This window comes from Gymnodraco acuticeps, unplaced genomic scaffold (assembly GCF_902827175.1).
Source record: "Gymnodraco acuticeps unplaced genomic scaffold, fGymAcu1.1, whole genome shotgun sequence".
NCBI classification, from domain to species: Eukaryota; Metazoa; Chordata; class Actinopteri; order Perciformes; family Bathydraconidae; genus Gymnodraco; species Gymnodraco acuticeps.
Window position 1 is genome coordinate 1,115,219 of NW_022992085.1, and position 12,868 is coordinate 1,128,086.

The 12,868-nt window shown below is 40.9% G+C and overlaps 2 protein-coding genes across 3 annotated transcripts in view; both read right to left on the minus strand.

Annotated features, from left to right (window-relative positions):
* The window catches only part of pmelb (premelanosome protein b), a 51,935-nt gene extending 41,317 nt beyond the window's left edge, over positions 1 to 10,618 (minus strand). Inside the window, exons 1-4 of one of the 2 annotated variants that reach the window (XM_034202554.1) lie at positions 10,461 to 10,618; positions 9,528 to 9,615; positions 6,656 to 6,865; positions 4,442 to 4,537 (exon numbers count right to left, since the gene is read on the minus strand). In XM_034202554.1, the coding sequence (XP_034058445.1) occupies positions 4,442 to 4,537; positions 6,656 to 6,865; positions 9,528 to 9,594 (373 nt within the window). In that variant the 5' untranslated portion in view covers positions 9,595 to 9,615; positions 10,461 to 10,618. The remainder of the gene's footprint in view (positions 1 to 4,441; positions 4,538 to 6,655; positions 6,866 to 9,527; positions 9,616 to 10,460) is intronic. The other variant, XM_034202553.1, reaches the window with a different exon arrangement.
* Positions 10,619 to 11,277: 659 nt separating this feature from the next.
* Positions 11,278 to 12,868, minus strand: part of LOC117537391 (tripartite motif-containing protein 16-like) — a 1,825-nt gene continuing 234 nt past the window's right edge. Inside the window, exon 2 of the mRNA XM_034202595.1 lies at positions 11,278 to 12,863. Within this exon, the coding sequence (XP_034058486.1) occupies positions 11,802 to 12,863 (1,062 nt within the window). The 3' untranslated portion in view covers positions 11,278 to 11,801. The remainder of the gene's footprint in view (positions 12,864 to 12,868) is intronic.

The following is a 12,868-nucleotide window of genomic DNA, read 5'->3' on the forward strand; positions in this document are numbered from 1 at the left end:
CACCTCACGCACACTCATTTGTTAAAATCCCTGTCTCCTCCTTCACTGACAAAATGTCCTCACTGACTTCCATGCAGCAGCTAGCTACACCAGTTGAGAAAGCTCAGTGGAAGGTTGCTGGGGCTGCTTTTGACCCAACCTCCAGCATCTGGGTTGGTCCAAATTCCAATCCATGTTTCCCAAGACATTTCTTCCCTCATTTTGCTAAGTTGACACATGGGTTGGACCATGTGTCAAAAGGGGGAATGTTAGAGGCTATCAATCAGGAGTGGTTCACAAGGGGGTTCACAGTAACCGCTCAAAAGCACTGTGAAGCATGCCTAATTTGCATTATGCAAAATTCTGGTAGACCAGTAAAGGTTACAGGACCCGGAGCACATCCACCTCCCAGCAGGCCATTTGAGCACCTAATGCTGGATTTCATTGAGCTTAGCCCATCAGAGGGTAAGAAGCACTGTCTGGTGGTGGTTGACATGTGGTCCAAATGGGTTGAAGCTTTCCCAGTAAAAGCACAGACAGCAAATGCTGTGGCAAAGGCACTACTGAGGGAAATCATTCCTAGATGGGGACTACCAGACAACATTTCTAGCAACAATGGTTCACATTTTGCTAATGAGGCCATTACGCAGATAGGAGAATACATGGGCATAGACATCAGAAAGCATTGTGCTTATCATCCACAGAGTGGAGGTGGGGTGGAAAGAGAGAACAGCACAATCAAAAACAAACTAGCAAAATGCTGTGCAGACACAGGTCTGTCATGGACACAAGCTCTGCCCATTGTGCTGATGTACATGCGGATGCGGAAAAGAACAAGGAGTCAACTCAGCCCATTTGAAATTTTTGGGCCTTTTTGGGGCTCCTCCACAGATTGGACTCAAGGCTCCAGGATGTCCTCTTCCCTCCACAACTTTGTGTGAGGATGCTATGTTGTGCTATTGTGTTAACCTATCATCCACTTTAGCAGACATCCGACGTCAGGTGGTCGCAGCATTGCCTACTCCTGCCACTGGTCCACTTCATCATCTCCAACCCGGCGACTTCGTGCTGGTCAAGGATTTCCGGAGAAAGAGCTGGAAATCAAATCGTTGGCAAGGTCCATACCAGGTGCTTCTGGTCACCCAGACAGCGGTAAAGGTCGCCGAGAGAGCTACGTGGGTCCATGCCAGCCACTGCAAGGTCGTAGTCACAGGAAAGGAGAAACAGAAGAAGACGACAACAAGTGACGTGTCCTAGTCACCAACAGAAGTAGATGACAACAAGTGACGTGTCCTAGTCACCAACAGAAGTAGATGACAACAAGTGACGTGTCCTAGTCACCAACAGAAGTAGATGACAACAAGTGATGTGTCCTAATCACCAACTTGCACCACACTTGCACTACATACACTAAAACACTACACACAAGGTATCACGAGCGAATGCCAGCTGAGCGGTTCCATATGCCTCTGGTTCCTCGTTTGTGTTATCAGTGTGCGGAGTCTGTCACAAAATCGACCGAGGGAATACACACACACACCCCATGGAGCATTCCCACCTCGTGATGACGGCTCGCCTGGGAAAACAACAACGCAACCGTGAGCAATACTACTGGAGAGCCTGGACAATCACAAAATGGTTCCTCTGCATACTTGCCATGATAATTGTGTTAGGACTAGTCCTATATTTTATGTATCCATGGTCAGCACACAGCATGTCAGCCAAAATCGAGGTATCTAAGAGGTACATGGGGAGAGCAGGGCGAACCACATGGGCAGAGGGGCTGGTCAAGACAGGGATTGGTAACATTACTCTAAGGGATGGGGAAGATAGCACAGTGCAGTTACGGTGTTTACAATATCTCGTATTGCATATTCGGTGCCCCTGGAAGAATCCTTTCTAACGTAGCATTCCCTGCTCTATCAAGTGCTGGCTCCCCTCTGGATAGGTACATGCACTCTAGTGGATTTGAATCCAGCAGTCACGGTCCTCACGTCCTTAATGTACACGACACATCATTACCCAGAGTTCCAACACCCCGACCACCACAAGGTAAAAAGAGAGCTGACGTCCACTGGAGCTAAATTCTTTGGTGGCCTGTTCCCATGGTGGGGTACAGTAAACAATGCCCATAACATAGATACCTTACATGTTCGACTAGAGAACCTCACTTACGAGACGACGCAAGGCTTCCAGGCATTGCCCCCATTCATAATAGCCTCTAGGAATATGCTCATGCAGCACCAATTTGCTCTTGACCTTTTGTTCGCCTCAAAGGGTGGCCTGTGTCATGTGATCGGTGACTCCTGTTGCACTTACATTCCACCACCGCCACCAAGAACATCACTGACACCGTGCTGCATCTTAACAACTTGTTAGCCGACATGAAAGCGGATGACATATCCAACGCAGGGACTGGTGGTCCTGGCTTACATCGGGGGGGGGGGCAAGGATGGCTGGCTAGGATAGTAACACCCCTGGCGATCATTTTCGGCCTATTAATCAGTTGTACCTGTTTGATTATCCCAATACTGAAGAAGTGCGTTTCCAGCATGGTATCCTCAGCTTTCGTTCAGTATACTGCTATTCCATTACAAGACAATCCTTTGCGCTAGTGCTGGGGGGAAACGATTATTTTGAAAACGATTAATCGGGCGATTATTTGATCGATTAGTCGACTAATCTAACGATTATTTTTCTGTTGTTCAATTCATAAAAAACGTAATGTAAAAAAAACGTAATGTAAAGAAAATTTTTTTCACGATACTGTGTCTCAGGGGATCTTAATATTTAAGAACCTATTAATGTGTTATACCAGATTAACGGAAATAATCTCAGCTAACTGACGATACAAACCATGTTTACCAAAACAAAACACAAGTCTCATAAGAAGCATCTAAATGACCCCTGAGCGAAAAATGCTAACGGACATTGGCACAGAACTCAAGATAAAAGTACCCTTATTACTTATCGTAGCTGCACATACAATATATCCGATTAAAGCTGAGACTCCACAGATTATGTAGGTATATAGTATCATCACTGAGTGATCCGGACTCGCGACAGGGGAAGCAAATACAGTCATCACAACACGTACCTTCACAGAGCTTCTAGGGAGATCGTTTCACCACCGTAGCTGTCAATCTGATCAAAAGACGTGTTCAATGGCATTAAAATGAGAAAAAACGCGGCTGAATCGGTTAATCCATAGGTTTTTAACGTATATGTATAAAAAAATGATTGCATTTATAATCCATAATTCCATTTTATGTAAAAAATCGGAGAGCAAATGCTAGCTGCTAATGGTAGCCACCACAGCTAGCTGCTGCTTCTGCTAGGCTATGCAGCAGTCTCAGTGAGATATAAATATATAAATATCTTTGCGTTTTGGACTAACTTTAAAATATTCCCATGCTTTTGAAGACCTAGGGCGAGATGTTTTCGTTTGGGGGCTTCGTGCGCAATCCTGTGAGGAGGAGGTGGTAGCCGTTTCAGTCTCCATTGTGTTTGAAGTGCAATTGCGAACTGCTTGTTGCTTTGGGTGACCCACGTGTGTGTAGCGACGCGTCGACGCGGAAATATGTCGTCGACGATATTTTGAAGTCGACGCGTCGACGTCGTCGACGCGTCGCTACAGCACTACTTTGCGCCACAGTGAGATAGACCAGATAGAATCAGAAGAGTCTGATTCCGACACTACAATATAATCAATATAATCATGTGTATCAAGTGTACTCTCCTCCTTGTATGCTTACATTATATTGGAGTCTGTCCTCCACAAAAACAGCCAATTTTCTATGATATATTTGGGATGTGTTTACTTAAACCAGCGATGGAGTGTATTCATTGATGTGTTATATCAGTTTATCATGTCATTTGTTTTTTTTATTGATCAAGTATGATCAAAAGGGGGGAATGTAGTGGAAATTTCCACTCTATCCTGATATGTTTAAACCAAATGCTTCTCATTTGGTTAGATGTGCTGTTTTCCTCTATCTACTCTACTTCAAGGCCACAGAGCTGTTTTGGCTACTGGGTTGAGACTCACACAAAGTCACACGAGAACTTCTACAGCTCAAGGCCAGGTGTCTAATAACAATGTGACCGTGTGAAGACAGATTTCTTACCTTCTCATCATTTCTGCTATATAAGCTTTGCTGCCATATTGAACTGCGCACACTCGCGCAGACATATTTTATACTCTGTGAGACCTGTGTCTATATCTTTATTGTATCTAATGTTTGTTTGAGGCCTCGAATAAACATCACCAGAAAGACAACTCTGTCTGATTCACCATTTCTTTGTTTTAATCACTCTGACTTGTACTCTACAGTATTGGGGTTTTTGGATTTCCATAACACACTATCAAAAACAAAAAGGCCCTTCGTATGTTCTTTAAAAATATGTATAAAGAAAAGAAAATATGAGCATTTGAAAGAGATTGTGCCAACATCAGACATACCTTTCCAGGAGTCTTTGTACCGGGCGTCTCCATCCTTCCAGATTGGGTACATCTTATTGTTCCATGATGGATAACGAGTGAAGCGATTCATGGGCTCTGAAATATCCAAAATATACACATCAAAACACAATTTGATCACGTCACTGTTCATTTCATTTACCAGTAATGTGTCAACTTTTATTTGAACTCTGTAATTTGGTACTAATTATAGGGAAAATAGAGATAGTTTTCCACGTTCTTTTATGTACTATTGCAGATATTTATTATGCATTCTTAAAAGCCTTCAGTGGTTTGAAATGATTGGTTTTAAAGTTTTACAAACTCAGTTGTTCTAATATTTGACGAAAGGTGGATGTGAAGCCTAAACTAGTTTTATTATGCAATAGTATAATTCTCTTGTTCCTCCAATCCCTCTCATGTGACGCTCAGCTGAGTGTGTGCATGCTTTTTCTTTTATAACCACAGATTAACAAAACCACACGGCTGGATTTGGATCAAACACAATGTAAGATAACAAAGAACAACAGAGAAATGTGTCAGTTAATCAAACTACTTATTAACATTATTATGAATTAAGCCTGTATTATTATAATTTCAAAATAATTAATTTCTTCTTTTATTTCCTCTCGAGATTCAACTTCATGCGTTTTCCATTCTTCATGACTGCACTGTTAACTGGTGACTTTTAAAATAAGATAAAATAATATTTTCATTGGAAGATTTTGCACGAGCAGCTGAAAAAACACCTCTTAAACTTATTTCACAAAATTACAAGTCTTGTTATTATCGATCATATTCCCCAGATCGACCTCTTCAGGGTCAGTGTGGAGAGGAGGAATTCATATGACAACGGCTAACAACTCTTTTAATGCACACTTGAGCCTGTTTTTAATGCGTTAAGACAGATTTGAAAGAATGTTGAACTTTTAACGTATGGATTAAGATAAATGATCTTATGGGTGCTTTGCTTAACGAAGGTCACATTCTGTCTCTCAGACTCATGCATGGTTGCATAAAGAGGTCATGGGAAACCACCTCAGATCTTATAGATCAATCACCAGGCAGCACGTTGTTAGATAACTGGCTTTTTCTCCAAGTAAGGAGAGAAAACTTTATTTAAAATGTAAAGGTTAAACTAAAACGCTGAGCTACTATCAGTGGGCCAATTTAATGAAAGTTTAATAAACTCATTAAATCCTGCACTTGGACAAGACAAAGACATCTGTTTTAACAGCCTATGACTATAACTGTTATATAATATTATATAAAGGGCTTTTTTTTTATGTAACTGAGTACATGTGCCTAAATACTGCACTCAAGTTCAAATTTTAGATTACTTAAATTACATTTTGCTTAACACCGCTTTACATCAGAAGTCAATATTGTACTTTTTATTTCACTACATTTATCTGGCAGCTTTAGTCAGAGGTAACTTCATTTTGACATTGAAATCATTTGATCATCCGATAAATGATGCTCAATAACCAACAATATATGTATGTAGGAGTTCAAATGAGATCAAAATTCACAGTTAAATTCTGCTTGCACATTAATGCAATAATAATGCAGCATCATAATATCATGACGTCACACTCACAGGGGCCAGTTTCCCAAAGTATGAGCAATTTTACCTCATGATGATATTTAATTTCCCGAATAATACTTCCATTGCATTTTGACTGCAGGCTTTTATTTCACCTTATCAATGGGCTAATCCCACTTTATCAATAGGTTAATTCATATTTTAAATGTGCACTCTTTCTACTAGTCTAATATTACATTACATTACATGTCACTTGTTAGATGCTTTTATCCCAATCGATTTACATACATTCAGTACTGTAGGCAATCCCCACAGGAGCCATTCTGGGGTGAAGTGTCTTGCCCAGGGACACAACGAGTGCAGTGGGACTCGAACTTGCTCTCCCCTGATTCAAAGTTCAGCACACTAATCCATTGAGCCACAGCCTCATTATATCATATCTAATGCAGTAATGCCACTTCTATCTTTACTAAAAGATGTAAATAGTAGGACTAATATGAGATAATGTTGACGTTTTCCCATTTTGAGTATATAAAACTCGGAGTTACAGTGAACAAATGTCATTTAAATGCTGTTGATGATCCACGACTCCTCTGGGGTCTCCCATGAATAACACATACTCACTGTGAAGTATTGATATTAAAGGTAGCGGGTGTGTTTTCTGTACTCACTTGCCACAGTGTGAGAAGCCACAGCCAGAAACACCAACAGCACCACAGACGTCCGCATGGTTGGAGCACCTCCTCGGAAAGAAATATCCATTTTGTGAGGACGTCCTAACAGAAAATCAGGCTTTATAAAGCGCGGCAGAGTGTTAGAAGAAGAAACGCCTCCTGCAGATCTCCTCCAATCAGAGGTGAGGGGCTCCTGGCAAAAGGACCCTACAGGGATTACAGTCGTACATACAGTAGAGTAAGAACCACATAATCACGTGAGAAATTCCTTAGGTCATTTCTGCATATAAACAGGTTGGATCACAAGACCTGCTCAAGTGTGATAAACAAGACGAAGAAATAACTTTCTAATAAATAATCTGCGAACATGAGCTTAATTAGTAGTGAAATGTGACTATAAATGTACTGTTTATTCCTTAAGATATTGTGTTGTTTACATTATTTATTTACCGGCTGATACATAAAAGATAATATATGAGCCTTTTTATAGATTTAATTACAGATAGGTTGAATCTACTTTAACTACTTAATTTATATAAGTAAAGTCCATTAAGACCAGTTACAATATTTAAATGCTGCTTATGCATCAATATATATTATCTACTAGGTTGAAATTCTCTAAAAGTTCATTTTCCTGTTTCTTGACTTTACTTTAAAGGTCACCTATTATGCAAAATCCACTTGTTCATGTCTCTTCTACATCAACATGTGTCCCCTCTGTGTAAAGAGATTCTGAAAGTTTCAGGAAAAAAGATTCTCTCTCTTTTTGTCCTGATCCATTTATATAAAAACCTGTCTGAAAATGAGCTGATCAGATTTTGGCCAATCTATGATGTCATAAAAATGTTTTGGCTTGTGTAACCATTAGCCAATCACCAACCAAGGTAACACCCCCCCCCCCAATGTAAGGCGGGCCTCTCATGTTACGCACACCTGCACACTTGCTCGCCTGTTCCACTCTTCGTTTTCTGAATGCCAGGAAGGATTCTTGCCTCGCTTCTGAAGCAAGTGACTCGGAAGACATGTCCTACCAAGCAAGCGTCCTCGACATTGAGAAACACCCAGAGAATCAGCACTTTGGAAACAGGGCTGAAACAGAGGGGATTATGGGATGCTGCAATGCATGATCTGTTTGGTGTTTGGAACCAAACACTTCAGAGACATGTTTTGTATATATCTGAGACCTATAATATATTGATGAAAAACAGTATAATAGGGGACCTTTAAATATTTTGAAGGAAAGGATTTAAAATATATGATTAATGTTTAAATTCTCTATTCCCATTTTAGTTTTTTCCACCACTTCTTACACTGAAGTATGGTTATATCTGTAATAGTAAATTACATTTTTACAAAACACTGGATGTAATTACTATTTTCTCATGCTCTTTTGAGGAACCTCACTGTCTGTTATCCTTTACTTTTTCACTATCATATTTAGAATTTTAACTTATTGATAGGCTAATTTATATTTTTTAATTGCACTCTTTCCTTCTTTTTAGTTCAACTGAACTATAATACCACCATAAATAACGTGTTTTTTTTTATCATACCTTCATACCAATGAAAATATAAAAAGTGTCGGGAATAAATATAAACGTGAAAGTTTAAAGCTCAGAGCAATACAAAAGGATCTTATTTAAATCATGAGGGTAACAGTTTTGTGAATATTTGGGTCTTAGGTGACTAAACACGTGTTTTCAAATACAATATGAATAGTCATAAAAATCTCTGCCAAAAATCAGCTGACCTATTTTGGGTTGCACGTCCAATTACTCATTATGTGCGGATTTATTCTGAAAATCACGTAGCTACTGGTGAGAATAAACCCATTAACTCTGAAAGTACTTTACACTCTTAGAAGTTTTATTAGCTGATATAAAGCGAGACGATGTGATAAAAAAAAGTATAATTTCTGGGTCAATAGAACAATAGGTCACACAGTTTGCACCGAGAGGCTGTGCATTAAGGAAAAAGAGAGGAGGAATGCAGCCGTAATGAGGATTACTGAAGCACTTGTGACTCCCTAAACTCATCCGGATTTGTCTTTATATCCCCCAAGAACTGTTCAGTGACTTTGTTGCAAGATTTTTTGTCTCCATATCATATGTGCCAAACTGTGACAACTGTTTAAACCTCTTTTTTTTAAACAATATCAGCATTCACAGCAAATCCTGTTTCATCACGAACCCTTTAACTCCCTTCAGGCCTCAACATGTAGTGCAAACCCCAGACTATGAATGAAACACGACGGCTCAATAATGCGATTAATATGCTGCACAAATTCAACCTGGCTAACATCTATGAGTCTTGATTTGATTAGTATGGCGGAATTATAAAACAAACAAAGGTTAGGCAACAACAACAGAAATGAATGTGTCGATAAGAAGCTTGAAAGGTTTCAAGTGTTTGTTTTACCTACACCAGGGCTGGCCAACCAGTCAGAGGTAAACAGCCAATCATGTTACTGCGTTACTGCAAAGAGCCACATCATACACACAGGCACACATGCCTCTCTCTCCTTCTCTCTTTTGCTCTCAGCCTTTCTGTGTGCTCCCTCAATCTCTTCCTCTATGTGCCCCTCTTTATCTCTCACACATACAAAATGAAAATCTAAAAATGTACGATAATTGACACACACACACACACACTCAAAGACACACCCTCCCATAGACACACACACCCTCTCACATACAGAAACACCTCCGCTCAGCCAGATTTCCTATACATTCACAGTCCATGATATTGACAGAAATGGACTTAAACCTATACCAGTATTAAGACCAGAGGGCAGTTATTGTCAACAATTAATATTGTGTCTCACACACAAACTCTCAGTTCAAAACATTTGAAAAAAGTGTTATCTTACTATGCATGTTGCTTCTTTGAAACGTGCAGAGGATGTGGAAGGGGCTCAAATGCATGAAAGGGCACATTTGGGACTTTTTTCTCCATGTCTGTATCCAACACACAGATTCATGACAGTTATTTAAAAATAAATGAAGTGTATTTGAGTTAATTCTCCTCACCAGGGGTGGTTCTAGGGGGCGGGGCCAAGGGGGGCCAGTGCCCCCCTAACACTGCCTTTGGACCCCCCTGTGGCCCCCCTGAAAATGAAAAAAAAGAAAAGAGTTTATGATTAAACGATGTTTTGGCTGACGGAATAGGCGTAACTAACGCTATTTTTCTTTCTAGTCGGACCCATTAGAGCAGGGATCTCCAACACGTCGATCGCGAGCTACCGGTAGCTCGCAAGCCCTCAATAAGTAGCTTGCCAAGCAAATCCAAAATGTAAAAAATACACAAAAAAAAGGAAATGTAATTAAAAGAATCTACCCTATGCATAAACGAAACCTCAATCTTAACGAACTCTATCTACTTACTACAACTCAATATCTATCCAACACCCCTCCTCCCCCCACAATGAATATCGACCAATCACGTTCTTGCAACAGTTTAAAAGGGGAGTGATTAGTAAAATATGCATAAATAAAAAGACCTGCATTAGAGCGTAAAAACTGTAACTATAAGTATCTAAAATAAATATGTGTACTGAAACAAATACCAATAAATGTATTGCATTGTTTTCTTATGCGCAATTACTTCATACTGTCTTTGTCTTTTTCGTCCCGCATTTATTGTGCCCCCCTCAGAAAATAACTGGCCCCAGCCTGGCCCCCCCAGTCAAATTGGTCTAGAACCGCCACTGCTCCTCACATGACATCTCAACTTGTACCTAACCCTCGGACTGACAGAAGCTCTGCTGACTGAGATGCACTTTCTCTCTTGTTTATTTCTTTACCACGAATCACCAAATTCGGGAGTCCTTCTGTGTCAGTTTCCAGCTTTCCGGGAGCAGGCCTTCTCACATACACATACAACTGCAAATTGTTACCGTTTTGATTTGACAACATTATATTGAGTTATTACGGTTCTATCTGAGTTATATTTCTGCAGATCGGAAGCAGTCTCTCCCTTCACTGTCACATCACGAGAGCAGTAAAGCCCGCCTCCAGTTGCAGGATCTGCATTCTGATTGGCTGAAGCACTTCTTTGTTGAAAACTCTGTGTAACGATTGGGCTGGAACTTGTGTGTTGTTAACTCTTTGTGAACTGGGATACATATGTGCAAAATGGTCAAACAGCTTCAACCGTTATGCTGCAAATAACTCTTCAATTGACTTCAGTTCATCCTCCCTCTCTCTCGTATCCTCCCTCTCTCTCTTCCTATTGCTGCTATCCATATATCCATTGTTGTTGTATAAAGTTCTTACATGAAGCCTTTTTCTAGTGCTTCCTGATTGCTGAGACAACAATAAAGCAGTTTGGTGTTTACGGTCATGTGTATTTGTTGCTTGGTTCATGTGTGTAGCATTTTTAATGGCAGTGTTTTGAAAATGGCAAACAAGTGAATATATCAGATTTCTGTGTCTTACTTAGAGAACCGTGTGCAGTGTTTTGCAAAAAGTGCCGAGTTGAACTGCAAACTGGGTGCAGAGCTGAAAGTGTGTTTAGAGTTTTGGAGATTTGAGCTGAGGTTTTGCTCTTTGAGTGAGAGTTTAAATGATGCTTTATGTGAGATGTGTGTGTTAGCAACTGCAAAAAACTGTAACTGGACATTTTCTGATCAAACACATTTTATTACCATCAAAATTCCTCATTTGTTAGTCGATTTTGGAAACAACAATAACATTTAGTCTGTGAAAACACACGTCATTATAAATGTATCTTCTTTTTTCCAGAGCAGTGAGAATAAAATATCTACAATGAAAGAAGCTCTGCTGCTTTCTCTCTTAAGACTCAGGCATTCAAAGAGAAATAACTCAATATAAATGCATCAATGGAAATATTCAATACATATTTAGAGCAAACTTTACATTTTCATGCAGAGAAATATGAGTTGAGGTGAACAGAAATCCTCCTGAGCAGTGACAGCCTCCATGGCTACACAGACACCGGAAGGAGCACCGCCTGAAGAAACTCCAACATACAGAACAACTCATGAGAAGATGTTAAAGCACATCCCATCATGTTTGATTGACAGCTGATCTCTGTGCAGTGAAGACATGAACAATCAGCTCTCAGCAACAATGATGGACTCAATGAGTTTAAGAAGTAGAAGAGTTCCTCAAATGACTTCAGGCTATTTCAGTTTACAGAACTCAGCTGTGTCTCCAACATAATAAAGCCGAACTCCAGCATGTAGCGGCTGAGTGAATGTGGTCTGGACTCTGTGGAGGAGAGTCATGGTTTCAGAGACGCTGTAGAAGGACAGAATACCTGCTCTGTGATCCAAGTACACTCCAACTCTGGAGGACAGAGGACATGAGATGGGAGTTTTGATACTGTTGTAACGAAATGAATAACTGTTTTGGTCACAATCTAAGGACCAAGATTTATCATTGTTTCCAAATAGACTTTCCCCCCACCTCCCTGCTCTGATGATATTCTTGTATGCGACTGCTACACGAACTCCTCCCCCTCTCCACTCCACCTCCCAGTAACAACGTCCAGTCAGACTCTCTCTACTCAGGACCTGATAACATCCAGTGAATCTGTCTGGGTGACTAGAATAAGACTGTTGTTGTTTCATGCGTGTTGCTTTTCTGCTCCCCTCAGATAATACCAGCTGTGTGTGTGCTGTGTTTGGATCCAGAGTGATCTCCTGTGAATATTGTAAGAACCCAGCTCTGGTGGTGGGCTCTGCTGCTGGCAGTAAAACATCCACTTCAGTCGGTGAGACGTTGGTCCATTCCTCTCTCAGGACGTCCTGTAGTTTGTCTCTGATTGCTGACAGGGCCGCCGTCGCGTCCTCAAAGTAGCTCAGAGGACGGATGTTGATGCTGGAGGAGTGTGTAGCTTCACTGAGGGCTGACAGTGAGGGGTAGCTGAGCAGAAACTGGTTGTGATCCTCTGTGTGAGACAGCAGCTTGAGCTCAGCGTCTCTCCTCTTCAGCTCAGCCATCTCCTGCTCCAGCTTCTCCTGGAGCTCTCTGACTCGACTCACTTCTCTCTTCTGCTGGGATCTGAGCTGCTGCTTCACATCAGAGCTTCTCTTCTCCATGAGACGGATCAGCTCAGTGAACGTCTTCTCACTGTCCTCCACTGCTTTATCAGCAGAGCCATTGACAGCCTCCACCTCCTGCTGAAGCAGCTTCACCTCCTTCTCTCTGTCCTGGATTCTCTGCTGGATGTTAGTCGACCCCTCCA